This window comes from Hemicordylus capensis, chromosome 1, assembly GCF_027244095.1.
Source record: "Hemicordylus capensis ecotype Gifberg chromosome 1, rHemCap1.1.pri, whole genome shotgun sequence".
Taxonomy (NCBI): Eukaryota; Metazoa; Chordata; class Lepidosauria; order Squamata; family Cordylidae; genus Hemicordylus; species Hemicordylus capensis.
Genome location: NC_069657.1, coordinates 421,653,054 through 421,667,243, shown reverse-complemented (window position 1 = coordinate 421,667,243; position 14,190 = coordinate 421,653,054). Strand labels below are relative to the sequence as shown.

The following is a 14,190-nucleotide window of genomic DNA, read 5'->3' as shown; positions in this document are numbered from 1 at the left end:
AATAACAACACAAGAGCTCGGATATAAGATCAGTGGACCTGTCAAAAAAGAAAGCAGTACATCACCTAAATGGAAGATTAGATTAGAAAATAAAATCTCCAGGCTTAGATCAGATGCTAGTAAATTGAAAGATATGAAAGACAAGAAGCTGAAGAATGAAAACACCAAACAGTATCTGATCCAAAAATACCACCTAGATTCAAGGAAAATTAGAGAAGTCCTGGAAATAATAAAGCAGCAAATAACAGCAGCGTCAAAGAAGATTAGCAGATATGAAGCCAGAATTACACAACACAGGCAGAATCTCCAATTCCAGTCAAATCAGAGACGTTTCTACCAAAGCATAGAAGGAGAAACTGCAAGAAACCTAGAAACACCAAATAAAGAAGAAATAGTGCAATTCTGGCGGGAATTATGGGACAATCCAATAGATTATAATAAAAAAGCAGGCTGGATGAAAGAGGTCAAAAAATGTAACCAACAAATGCAAGATCTAATAATAACACCAGAATTAATAAGTGAAAGAGCAAAGAAAATTAAAAATTGGACTGCGCCAGGCGACGATGAACTGCATGGCTTTTGGCTTAAACACCTAACAAGCCTTCATAAACAACTATCAAAACAGTTCAATCACATTATGAAAGGCGGTGATATTGAACAATGGCTAACAACTGGGAAAACTCATCTGATCATGAAAGACCCAGCAAAAGGTGCAGTTCCAAGTTATTATAGACCGATCACCTGCCTGCCAACCATGTTCAGATTATTAACTGGAATAATAGCAGATGAAGTGATGCAACACTTATTAACTAACAAACAGCTTCCAGTTGAACAGAAAGGAAATTGCCCGAACACCAGAGGCACAAAAGACCAGCTGCTGATTGACAAAATGATTTTAGAAAACTGCAAGAGAAGAAAAACCAATCTAAGTGTTGCATGGATTGACTACAAGAAAGCCTTCGATTCATTGCCTCACACATGGATACTAAAATGTTTAGAAACAACTGGTGTCAGCAAAAACATTCAGATATTTATAAAAAAAGCAATGAGCATGTGGAGTACACAGTTAACAATCAATGGCGAGGCACTTGGACAGGTTAGCATTAGAAGAGGTATTTTCCAAGGGGACTCACTATCCCCTCTATTGTTTGTAATCGCCATGACCCCACTTTCACAAATACTAAACAAAATAGGCCTTGGATACCAAACATCTAAAACATCAAGTCAAATCAACCATCTGCTGTACATGGACGATCTGAAGTTGTATGGGAAGTCCCAGTCAGAAATCGAATCACTGCTAAACACTGTCCGTATATTCAGTAGCGATATAGCAATGGAGTTTGGACTAGACAAGTGTGCTGCATTAATAATGAACAGAGGGAAAATAAGAAAAACAGAAGGAATAGAACTGCCCAATGGAAGCAAGATCAAGAACCTGGAAAAGAAAGGACGTTACAAATACTTGGGCATTCTCCAGGCTGATAACATTGCACACACTGAAGTTAAAAGAAAAATTGGAAGTGAATACATCAGGAGAGTTAGAAAAATCCTCAAGTCCAAACTCAATGGCGGGAACACCATACAAGCCATAAACACCTGGGCTATACCTGTTATCAGATACACTGCAGGAATAATAGGCTGGACCCAGAGCTAGAGACGCTGGATCGTAAGACCAGGAAAATCATGACCATCAATCATGCTCTGCACCCCCGCAGTGACGTAGATAGGCTCTACCTCCCTCGCAGCTCAGGTGGAAGAGGAATGCTGCAAGTCCATCAAACAGTAGAGGAGGAGAAAAGAGGCCTTGAAGAATATATCAAGGACAGTGAAGAAGATGCACTTAAAATGGTCAAGAATGAGAAACTATTCAACACCAATGAAACAAAGCAGGCCTATAAGAAAGAACAAATCAAGAACCGAGCAGAAAAATGGAGAAATAAGCCCCTGCATGGTCAATATTTGCACAATATAAGTGGAAAATCAGACATCACCAAGACCTGGCAATGGCTTAAGAATGGCAACTTGAAGAAAGAAACAGAGGGCTTAATACTGGCTGCACAAGAACAGACACTAAGAACAAATGCAATAAGAGCAAAAGTAGAAAAATCCACCACAAACAGCAAGTGCCGCCTTTGTAAAGAAGCAGATGAAACCGTGGACCACCTGATCAGCTGTTGTAAAAAGATCGCACAGACTGACTACAAACAAAGGCATGACAAGGTAGCTGGGATGATACACTGGAACATCTGCAAAAAATACAAGCTACCTGTAGCCAAAAATTGGTGGGACCATAAAATTGAAAAAGTTGTTGAAAATGAAGATGTAAAAATATTATGGGACTTCCGACTACAAACAGACAAACATCTGCCACACAATACACCAGATATAACTGTAGTTGAGAAGAAAGAAAAATAAGTCAAAATAATCGACATAGCAATACCAGGGGATAGCAGAATAGAAGAAAAAGAAATAAAAAAAATCACCAAATACAAAGATCTACAAATTGAAATGGAAAGGCTGTGGCAGAAAAAGACCAAAATCATCCCAGTGGTAATTGGCGCTCTGGGTGCAGTTCCAAAAGACCTTGAAGAGCACCTCAACACCATAGGGGCCACAGAAATCACCATCAGCCAATTACAAAAAGCAGCTTTACTGGGAACAGCCTATATTCTGCGACGATATCTATAACAACTGACAATAAAATTCAGCCATCCCAGGTCCTTGGGAAGGACTCGATGTCTGAATAAAACAAACCAGTCAATAACACCTGTCTGACTGTGTAAACAAGCAATAATAATATTTCAATTTCTATACCGCCCTTCCAAAAAGGGCTCAGGGCGGTTTACAAAGAGAAATAACAAATAAGATGGCTCCCTGTCCCCAAAGGGCTCACATTCTAAAAAGAAACATAGGACACACACCAGCAACAGTCACTGGAAGTACTGTGCGGGGGGTGGATAGGGCCAGTTACTCTCCTCCTGCTAAATAAAGAGAATCACCACGGTAAAAGGTGCCTCTTTGCCCAGTTAGCAGGGGTGCGAAATGTGAAATGTGCATGTTGCCTTCCGACCCCTTCCACATTATTCAGGAAGTGAAACAACAACAACGGAACAACAACAACAATGGTTTGCTTGGTCACAATCATTTTCACTAGCTGATATTTTACTATATTTGTACCATGTTGTGAACATGTGTTTGAGCACTACAAGATATTCCCTTTAGGGGATGGGGCCGCTCTGGGAAAAGCATCTGGATGCTTGCATGCAGAAGGTTCCAAGCTCCCTCCCTGGCATCTCCAGAGAGGGCTGAGAGAGACTCATCCCTGCAACCTTGGAGAAGCCGCTGCCAGTCAGTGTAGACAATACTGGGCGACATGGATCTATGGTCCGATTCGGTAGAAGGCAGCTTCCTATGTCCTTTCTTTCCTATGTTCCAACCTTATGTACATGTTACATGAAGCAGTGGATTAAATGAGGGAAAGACTTTCACAGTCTTTGAAACCTTTGCTTACCATATTCAGTTTGTGGCTGTAATTTTGAGAAACATCCTCTAATGTTTCAGAAGCTCTCAGAGGATAAAGCCTTGTGTGCCATAAATTATCTCCAAAGTACATTGCTAAGTTGTGTGTCTATTGTATGAAATATTTCTAATCCTTCACTTTGGGTTGCTTTCTGTGAAGGCAGTGGCACTCTAGATGAAGCCAGGTCACCAGATAAAAAAGGAAAAATTCTCTGAGAGGATGACATTTTCCCCTGAGATTTATCTTGGGTGTCACAAAGTGAGAGCAAAAACTCATTCTGTTGAGAAATGAATTTCTTCAGGTAGATATTAAGAATCCCCTCAGAAAACCAAAGGTGATAAATCAAGAGTTTGGCTTTTCACACTTTCCCCCCCTTCCAGCTCAGTTAAATGTTTCAACCTCTCGGGCAGTTTCTCCTCAGTGTGATTCTGGAATAGGATGTGACAGACCTTTATTAGGGATAAATGGTTAGCAAGAGTACATTTGATATCCAATGGATTATACATGAAAGAACTTTGCAAAGCATTTATTTCACTTCCCCCCCTTGGTATTGTTGCTGGTGTCTGGTTTTTTGTCTGGAAGAAGGAGAAGAAACCACAGGAAAAATATGCTTTGAGTTAGAAGTTAACATATAAGGGTACCTTATAAAGGTACTTGGCTACCCCTGCTAACTGAGCAAAGAGACGTCTTTTAAAAGTGGTGATTATCTTATATTTAGCAGGGGGGGAGAGCAATTGGCCCTATCCACCCCCAGCACAGCATCCCTCCAGTGGCTGTTACTGGTATCTTCCTTATAAGTTACTGCCTTAGAAGTGCCAGTAACTGCCACTTATACCAGCTAGCCATTTGTTCACTTGGACAATAAATCAATTTTACAAATCCCTTTTCTTGTGCATCCCACACATAATGATATTTTGTTTCAATGGGTTTTGTTCTAAATTAAATTTTCTCCATTTGTGAGATCTGGTTGCAGCTTTGATTATCCTTGAAAATCTCAGTGGGTTTTGATTTGTTTATGTTGAAATCCGACATTAGCTTGTGCAGCCACGCCACCTCTTGACATGCTTGAGTGGCAGATACATATTCTGCCTCAGTAGATGAGAAAGCAGCTATTGATTGCTTGCGCTATGCCAACTGACTGCTCCACCACCATAAAAGAATACATAACCACTGGTTGACTTCCGGTCTGTTTGATCCTCAGCCCAGTCTGCTTCCATATAACCTACTAAATTGAGTCCACTACTAGCAGGCAACTTTAATTTTAGATGGATTGTCCCTTTTAGGTACTTGCCTAGTCTCTATACCGACTTTATTCTTAATACAGAAAAGTAACATACTTGTTTCACATACTTATGCTGTTTTTTCAAATACATGAATGGTTGTGAATTGAATTTGTATTCATCCTCTACGATGATTTTTTGTTCAATTTACTGAGGTAATATCTTTGACATATGTATGTGCAGATATAACTTGCAAGACAATTGTTATTGCTGTTTATTTATTCCATGACCATTAATATAGTATCTTCAGTCACAGAAAAAATGGATACATGTGTTCTGTTTAATTCCTCCATATAGATTCCTATATACAGCACAACTTGTGTTTTTGTATTTTTTGGCATTTTTTGAGGCCCCTCTGTCCCATTATTGTGCACGGTTTCTTTTTTGTTTTTTCCTGTTTCTAGAGTAGGCACATACAAAGCTTCTTCAATTGTTAATCCAGTGGTTTCTCCTTTGTCCAGTTTGCAGAGCAACTGTACAGATCCTTTCCCTTCTGCATACATCTGTTTTCCATCTGCCAAATATATAGGGATTTTACAACTTGTATCTAGGTTTATAAATCTCTTCATTTCTCTAATCAGGTTTCTTATAGCACCTGAGTCAATGCAAATGCCACTTCTGCATTTCTCAGATTTAGCTTCCAAGTAGGAATATGCAGAATTTGGTTTTTTTAAATTCAATTTGTGCCTGAATTGAATAACCCCTGATTTGTTTTGTGTCCAAATTTGTCCCCCTGAATCACCCCAGATTCAATTTTGATTTGATTTGATTCAGATTTGGATTGATTCAGACCACTTATAAAGGTCATAGGAGCACCAAATTTGGGTGGTGAGTAAGTCCCCATGGGTGCTAACTATCACCCACATTTTAAGGCGGTGGGGCACTTGGTTGATTTTTAATAATTTTTAAAATGTTTTTACTGATTTTGTATATTTCTGCCATAGGAAATAATGGGAATTTGAAGTCGCCCTATCTTAATGCTAACACGGTTCCCCAGCTTTAATTTTTTTTTTTTTTTAAAAAAGCTAAGCTCTAGCCCTTGTAGAAATGGAGTTATGGAGCAAAATGTGAGGTCATTTTTCAAGTGTTTGGATTTTTTGTTGTATAATAACTTTTCCTCATAATGAATCCCTGTGAGGATTCATTGCACATTTTATTTCTTCTGTTCATTTCGACTGTCATTGGACAGTACCAACTGTCAACTGCCATGTGCCAACTACAACCACCACCGCCCCACCTGCAAGGCAGTGTGGTACTCAGTTTATTTTTTAGGAATATTGAAGTTATAGATTATTTGGGTTATTAGACACCAAAGAGTCTATAAACACTTGAAAGAATTTCTAGAACATAAACTGAGTAGTACCCCACTGCCTTGCAGGTGGGAGTGGGGTGTAGTTGGCACACCCCACTTGTAGTTGTAGGATGCTGGGTGTGCAGAACACTGCCAAGGCCATGACTCCCATGACATGGCTTATTCGATCTAGCAGGGAGGTTGTTGTAGACAGCCTGGTGGAAATCATAAATGCTTCTCTGACGGAGGGCAGGATGCCTCCTTGTCTTAAGGAGGCAATCATTAGACCTCTTTTAAAGAATCCTGAATTAGATTCCTCGGACTTGAGCAAATATAGGCCTGTTTCCAACCTCCCATGGCTGGTCAAGGTAACTGAGAGGGTGGTGGCCTCTCAGCTCCAGGAGGTCTTGGAGAAAACTGATTATCTATACACATCTCAAACTTGTTTTCGGGCGGGCTATGTGGTGGAGACTGTCTTGGTTGGCCTGATGGATGATCTCCAATTGGGAATTGACGGAGGAAGTGTGACTCTGTTGGTCCTTTTGGATCTCTCGGTGGCTTTCGATACTATCGGCCATAGTATCCTTCTGGAACGTCTGAGGGTGTTGGGGGTGGGAGGCACTGTTTTACAGTGGTTCTGCTCCTACCTCTCGGATAGATTCCAGATGGTGTTAATTGGAGACTGTTGCTCTTCAAAATCTCAGCTTAAGTAAGGTGTCCCTCAAGGCTCCATACTTTCTCCAATGCTTTTTAATATCTACATGAAACCGCTGCGAGAGATCATCAGGGGATTTGGAGCTGGGTGTTACCAGTACGCTGATGACACCCAGATCTACTTCTCCATGCCAACTTCTTCAGGAGCTGGCTCAAGGTTGACTCAGCCTTCCATCCTTCCGAGGTCGGTAAAATGAGTACCCAGAATGTTGGGGGCAATATGCTACATCATTGTAAACCGCTTAGAGAGCTCCGGCTATAGAGCGGTATATAAATGTAAGTGCTATTGCTATTGCTATTGCTATCCTCCCTAAACGCCTGCCTGGAAGCTGTAATGGGCTGGATGAGGGAGAATAAACTGAAGCTGAATCCAGATAAGACGGAGGTACTTATTGTGCGGAGTCAGAAATCTAGAGATGATTTTGATCTACCTGTTCTAGATGGGGTCACACTTCCCCAAAAGGAACAGGTTCGCAGTCTGGGAGTACTTCTGGATCCACACCTCTCCCTGGTTTCTCAGGTTGAGGCGGTGGCCAGGGGTGCTTTCTATCAGCTCTGGCTGATATGCCAGCTGCACCTGTTTCTCAAGATCAGTGACCTCAAAACAGTGGTACATCTGTTGGTGACCTCCAGACTTGACTTTTGTAATGCGCTCTATGTGAGGCTGCCTTTGTAGGTAGTCCGGAAACTTCAGTTGGTTCAGAAAGTGGCAGCTAGGTTGGTCTCTGGGTCATCTCGGAGAGACCATGTTACTCCTTTACTGATGCAGCTACACTGGCTGCCAATAGGTTTCTGGGCAAAATACAAAGTGCTAGTTATTACTTATAAAGCCCTAAACGGCTTAGGCCCTGGGTATCTAGGAGAGCATCTTCTTCACTACAAGCCCCACCGCCTGTTGAGGTCATCTGAGGACGTCTGTCTCCAATTACCACCAACTCGTTTGGTAGCTACACAGAGACGGGCCTTCTCTGTCGCTGCCCCGAGATTGTGGAATGTGCTTCCTGCTGAGATACGATCCTCCTCATCTCTGGCATTTTTCAAAAAACACCTTAAAACCCATCTTTTCGCCCAAGCTTTCTCAGCTTCCTAAAAAGTTTTGAGGTTTTAATCTCTGGTTTACTTTTAAATTGTTTTTAAGTTTTTTGTATATATTTTAAACTGGTTTTATGTTATTGTTAACCGCCCAGAGATGAAAGTTTGGGGCAGTGTACAATTTGATTGATTAAACAAATAAACAAATAAATAAATGACTCTTGAGGAGCATCTCCATCTTGAAAGACCAGAGCTTGTACTCAGGACCTTGCAACTTTCCCCAACATCTGGAATCTCCATTTTCAAAGCTTTTCTCTTTGCTTTGCTTTTTGTTTAACTTTCTAGGCTTTTCTCTTTTATTTACTGGTTTCTAGGCCCATAACCCTTTGTAGGGGAAGAATGTCAGTTCAGTCCCCAAACAACAGAGCAAAACTAGTTTTGTGAGCAAGCAGCAAAGCAAGTGGTCTTGAGACAGTTCTTTAGTACTGAAGAACTACACGAACTTATTTAAAGAAAAGGTTACAAACAAATGTGAAAAAGCCTGCAGCTTAATTTCAGCTTTAGCTCATGGCTGAAGAGAGAGACCAAAACAAACAGCCATCTCTGGAGAGACAAAATGGAGACTCACTGGAAGAACAAAGAGGGGAGGAGTCCAGCCAGGGGCGCACCTAGGTAATTTTGGTGCCCGGACCGTCCCTGCTGCAGGCCCCACCCCAAAACCTACTTTTGGGGGCCTCCTGCTGTGGTGAACCTACCCGTGATGGCTTGCGATGATCTCTCTCAACTGTGCAGGTGCACCTCGTAGTTAGCAAGAGATGCTGGGCCGAATGGGCAGGAGTGGGCCACTGCCAGGAGTGGGGAGAAGGACTGCTCAGCTCACTCCCCAGCAGCTAGCCCTTGGCTGCGTGGCGGCTGAAATAATCTTTTTTAAAAACCATAGGTTCGGCGGGGTGGGCAGTGGCAGGACAGGCGTGGGGTGGCTGCAGAAGGCCGCCCCTGGTCATTTGGAGGCCACCCCTGGGGTTTAGAGTGCCTCTGAGTCCAGCACTTTTATCCATGATCCTGTCCTGACAACCCATTGTCTTGGCCTTCTGAGAGCTCAGATGGAGGAGAAAAGAAATGAAGAATGATCAGAGTACCAGACAGTTTTGAGGTCCAATTGAAGCACAATCAAGCTTCTTTATTAATAGTTTTTCAAGTGATTTTCCCCCAGGGAAATGTTTGCTAAACTTCTCTGTGGACCAGTTTTGCGGCAGACCTCTAATGTACTGAAACCACAAAAATTGCCTCAAAGAGCAGTTTGCTAAATTTGTTTGCAGACCAGCTTTGTGGAAAACATTTCCTTGCGGGGTGGGGGGATCATTTGAAGCAAGGTGCAAATATTAATAAAGGAAGCACATTAGTCCTAGTAGTGATTTTTCCTCTGTGTCATATTTGTATTACAGTTGCTTCATCTTCCTCTTGTGTTACTGACCTTTGGCCATATTTGATGTGGACTTTTAGGTGTGCATTTTATAATAGTTCTGTTTTCCAACTAAACTTAAGCATGTTTACCAAGAAAGATCCTGCTATATTTAGTAGGACTGAGTTGCTAATAAGTGTGATTAAGACTACAGACTTTCTATGCAAGAAAAACTGTTGAAGAATGTCATCCTATTTAAAAGTAACATCCAAGATTTGTTATCTTGACACTGTTTTCTTATTAAAGCATGTATTATTTCTGGTAGAGTATGAAGATGAACTGGACAGAGAATTTGAACTGGAAACTGACACACTGTTTTGGAGATTTAGAAAGGTATGACCAATGAATTCTTCTGTGATATTACTTTTATTTATATATGCATGGAATTCATTCTGAGCTGTCATTCAGTGAATTATAATTGGCTTTGATAACTGATGTATTAAATTGTGTTCTGGATGAGGACGGAACATTTTAGCACAAATTAGGATCAAGCCTCAGTCTGTCCCATGCCATATGTCTCATCAGTTTGGCAGATTTGGACCTGCCAATTAATGTGGCCACTGGATCTGACAGAGAGAGATCGCTACTGCTGTTAAACTTTGCTGATTTGATCTGTGCAGCTGTGTGGATCTGAGTTTGCAAATAAATGCTTCTTATTATAACCACATCAATATGAGCCAAAAATTATGCTAAAATAGAAGTGAGGAAACACCCCCTCACACACACTTTCAGTACCACGGACTGCTCTTGTGGTAGCAAGCATAAATTGTCCTCTTTGCTAAGCAAGTTTCACCCTGGTTTGAATTTGAATGGGAGATTGCATGTAAGCACTGTAAGATATTCCCCTTAGGGGATGGGGCTGCTCTGGGAAGAGCATCTACATGCTTGCATGCAGAAAGTTCCAAGTACCCTCCCTGGCATCTCCAAGATAGGGCTGAGAGAGACTCCTGCCTGCAACCTTGGAGAAGCCGCTGCCGGTCTGTGTAGATGATACTGAGCTAGATAGACCAATGGATTGACTCAGTATGTGGTAGTTTCCTATGTGCCTAAAATACTTTTTTCATGCATTTCAATAAAAGCAAATATTCTTTTCAGATTTCGTAGGTACCTGCTTTCTCTGATGTATACAACAGCTTGCTTGTTTTGACTCTCTATTAAGGCTGGTTCCAGATCTGTGAACCCCTCAGGTTTACTGTGGAGCTGAGCTTTACTGTAGTGTTGTCAGAGTGTGTGAAATTATTTTCCTTCCCACTGTAGGCAGTGGCAATGGCAGTAACACAACTCTTCCCCTCCTCTGCACCCTCTCTTTTATCTGACAGCAGTGGGACTAAAAGTGCCTCCTCTTCTCCTGTCTCATCCATAAATGAGAGACTGTCCCTGTAGCTCCCTGTATCGTCATGGGGCATCTGGGGAAGCTGTCTTTAGCAGATGGGATGGAGCACCCACCTGATAAAGAGGAGAGAGTGTGCTGCATTTCTGAAGTGTATGCTTAGTAGAAGTGAGGGGTGAGGTAGGGTTCGAGGACAAATAATTGCCTTTGCCTTGCACATTATGGGGAAGAAGTGATAAAGGCAGAATTGCAGGTTCTGGAATGGTATCCCTAAATCAGTAATCATATATTCAAGCCACATATGCAGTTGCCACTGATTCGTCTGGTGGCCATGCAGGGATGGCCCTTCTCTGTTGCTGCCCCAAGGCTCTGGAATGCACCCCTTGCTGAAATATGAGCCTCGCCATCTCTGACAACTTTTAAAAAGTCGCTAAAGACTTATTTTTTCTCCCAAGCTTTTAAACTAGACTGTGGTTTTAATTTTTTTTTTAAGGTTTTCATTTTTAATCTGTTTTATGTTGTTGTTAACTGCCCAGAGATGAATGTTTGGGGTGGTCTACAAATTTGATAGATAGATAGATAGATAGATAGATCAATCTGAGAAAGCAATGTAAATGGGTGAAATGACACCAGCTAGGGTTTCCCACATGCTAAATCTATTCCTAGGACATTCATGAGGTATGTTAGGTATGTGTTCTTTCTTTTATATTTATATCATGTTTTCCAGCAAAGATTGCCTCCCAAAGTGACTTATTGTTAAAATCCACAATATTCAACATACAAGTGTACAATATAACCAGCGTTATGTTGGTGCGTGTATGTTTCTTCTGGCCCATGATTATACCATCCAAGTTCTAGGGTCTCACCTCCAGGGGGAGTGGGCAGAAGGAGTTGATGCTAGCTCACAGAAGTAGCCTTTCTGCTGATCTGAAGTTGGTGTACTTGGGTTGTCAACGGCTAGGCAGCAAGCACTTTGGTGGTGTCCAGAACCAATGTAGAGTTCGTTCCTCTTCTACCTCCAAACCAAATGTTTCCACTGCCTTGCCTCCTGCTCATTCCTTCTCTCCTCAGCTTCTGGTCATATATATGTATTTCCCATCTCTGCCCATTTTTTCTCTTCTGGTTTCTGTTGCTCTCTCAGATTCCCTTTTCTTTTCATCATTCTTCTTGCACTCTCTGTTTCATTCCCTTGCTTTCTTCGCCTCTTCTGATTATGGTCTGCAGTTTTCTTAGGCCCCTTTCTGCTCTTTTCTTATGCTCAGCTTGGTCTGTTTTTTTGTTTTGTTTTGTTTTGTTTGTTTGTACACTGCACCATACTTCCTTCTCTGGGTGGTTTGCAGCAACATAAAGCAAATTAAAACAGAAATTAAAACCTTAAAACAATCTAAAACCACAAGTCTACTTTAAAAGCTTGGGTGAATAAATGTGTCTTTAGAGACTTTTAAAAAGTTGTCGGAGATGGAGAGGCTCTTATTTCATCAGGGAGTGCATTCCAGAGTCTCTGATGTATGAAATAGCTTGCTTTTTCTCTGCATTTCTTTGTCCTAAGGTCCTAGTGTCTGTCTTGCTCCTTGCTAGGATCACAGCCACGATTGGAAAAGCATTCTTAGGATGAGAGTTCAGGAGAACCTTGTTAATTGCGGGTCCAGCACCTGTGGTTTTGCATGTCTACAGTTAGGTAATGGATACACAGTATATGCAGGAGGCGGGAGAGCATAAAAAAGAGTTAAAGCCGCATATTCACAGTGAGGACGGCCAGAAATGACTTTGGAGGTTATTTCCGGCAGCCATTTTGACTTTGAGAGCCATTTTATGGCTCATTTCTTTAAAAAAAAGGGGGGGGGGATTTTCAGCCTTTTTTAAAACTCTTGGGGGCATCTTTGGACTCCTTGAGGGCAGTGGAGCATGGTAGGGCACTTTATTTGGCCTGTTTTGTCCATTTTGGGGAAAAATCTTGTCCATTGTGTGGGAACTTAACCCCCCCATTTGCATTCATTTTAATGCACCATTATTTGGGGATTTGCTACCTCCTCCCCCCCCGAACAGCACCCCACAAATGATGGGTTCTCCAGTACCTCAACCAATGGCAAGCCGTGGTTCTTAGGAACATTGCAGCTCCACCAATGGTCTTGTCTAACTCCCCCTCTGATAGGCCCTTAGTTAATCTGTATCAGAAACTTTATCACCACTGCCAGCACCTTAGTACATTAAAGTATAGTTAAGTGCTGTAAGAAGCTGAGCATGTTTTCTCTATTGTGTCATCACAGGGACTGCAGGTGCTGAAAAGTGTAATGTTGTGTGATTGTATTAAAGAATGCGTGGTAATTTAATATATTTGAAGTGGAAGGAAAAAAATCATTCTGCATCTATTATTTGAAATGTATGCCACATTTCTCACAGTATGAATTTATATGCACAGACATCTGCTGTCTGTTTGAATTTGGAAATTCCTTTTGATCAGAATTGTACAAAGAATGTATTGTTCTTGTCAGGCTACCTGGGAATAGCTCTTGAAAGTGAGTGATGCCATGCAGACTATAACGTAAACACTGTTGGTGAAGAAAGCAGTAACTTTTATATACTACATTGATATACCACCTTTGTGCCAGTGCATTCAAGGGGTTTTACAACTTAACATAGTGGATTTAAATCTAATAGACGAAGATTTTTAAAAAGAACAGTGGGGGAGAAGAAAATAAGCAAATTCGTGTCCCAGCACCTTATAAGGCTAGGTAATTATTCCATGATGGCCACTGCTGGAGACTGTCTTGGAAGGGAGGCACCACATCACAGTTGGGCTGAGCCAAGCCAATCAAGAGGGCTTTGCACTTCTCCCTCACATGTAGCCATGTGGAACGGCCACTGATGGAGACAATTCTGGAAGGGAGGAGTGAAATGCTAGATGGTCTCAACCTAGCTGGTAGAGAGGGCCTGGATGCACATGCCTCAATTTCTTCGCCTTGACTCTCTTGTCCTTCTTTCTTTGTGATATCTCAAAAATTCTTAAAGCTTTCTTAGGGCTGAAATAGTATATTGTTGTGAAGTCTCTAAAAGTAAACTTGAAAATCTGGGGGGAAAGGAACAGTATAGTGCAGTGGTTCCGAAACTGGGAGCCTCCAGATGTTGCTGAACTATAGCTCCCATCATCCCCAGCCAAAGTAAATTGTAGCTGGGCTGATGGGAGTTGTAGTTCAGTAACATCTGGAGGCTCCTAGCTTGGGAACCACTGGGGTAGTATGAAAAGCCTGGGAAACAGTGATGTGTATAGGCAGTCTATAGGCATGTTTATCTGGTGACTGAGCTACATTTAAAAGGATTTGTAATAAGTGAATATACATTGTTGGATGTGGGTAAAAATCTGTTGGTAAAATCACAGAAGGAAGATCATCTACCAGGGACTGAATTGTATGCAAATGCAGAATATATTTGTTTGTTTCTTATATACCACCTCCTCCAAAGACTCTAAGCAGTGAAAAACAACAATACCAATACCAATTAAAAAAAACAAAGGGCAAATGCCTGGCAAAACAGGTAGGTCTTGAGAAGGGCCTTAAAGGCAAC

The 14,190-nt window shown here is 41.6% G+C and overlaps 1 protein-coding gene across 10 annotated transcripts in view; it reads left to right on the top strand.

The window, feature by feature from the left end:
* The window catches only part of HHAT (hedgehog acyltransferase), a 476,499-nt gene that overhangs the window by 135,459 nt on the left and 326,850 nt on the right, over positions 1 to 14,190 (top strand). For all 10 annotated transcript variants that reach the window (XM_053310551.1, XM_053310492.1, XM_053310544.1 and 7 more), the window contains one exon: positions 9,565 to 9,632. Coding sequence is in view for 8 of the 10 variants with exons in the window: in XM_053310492.1 (XP_053166467.1) it covers positions 9,565 to 9,632 (68 nt within the window). In the remaining 2 variants the exon portion in view is untranslated. The remainder of the gene's footprint in view (positions 1 to 9,564; positions 9,633 to 14,190) is intronic.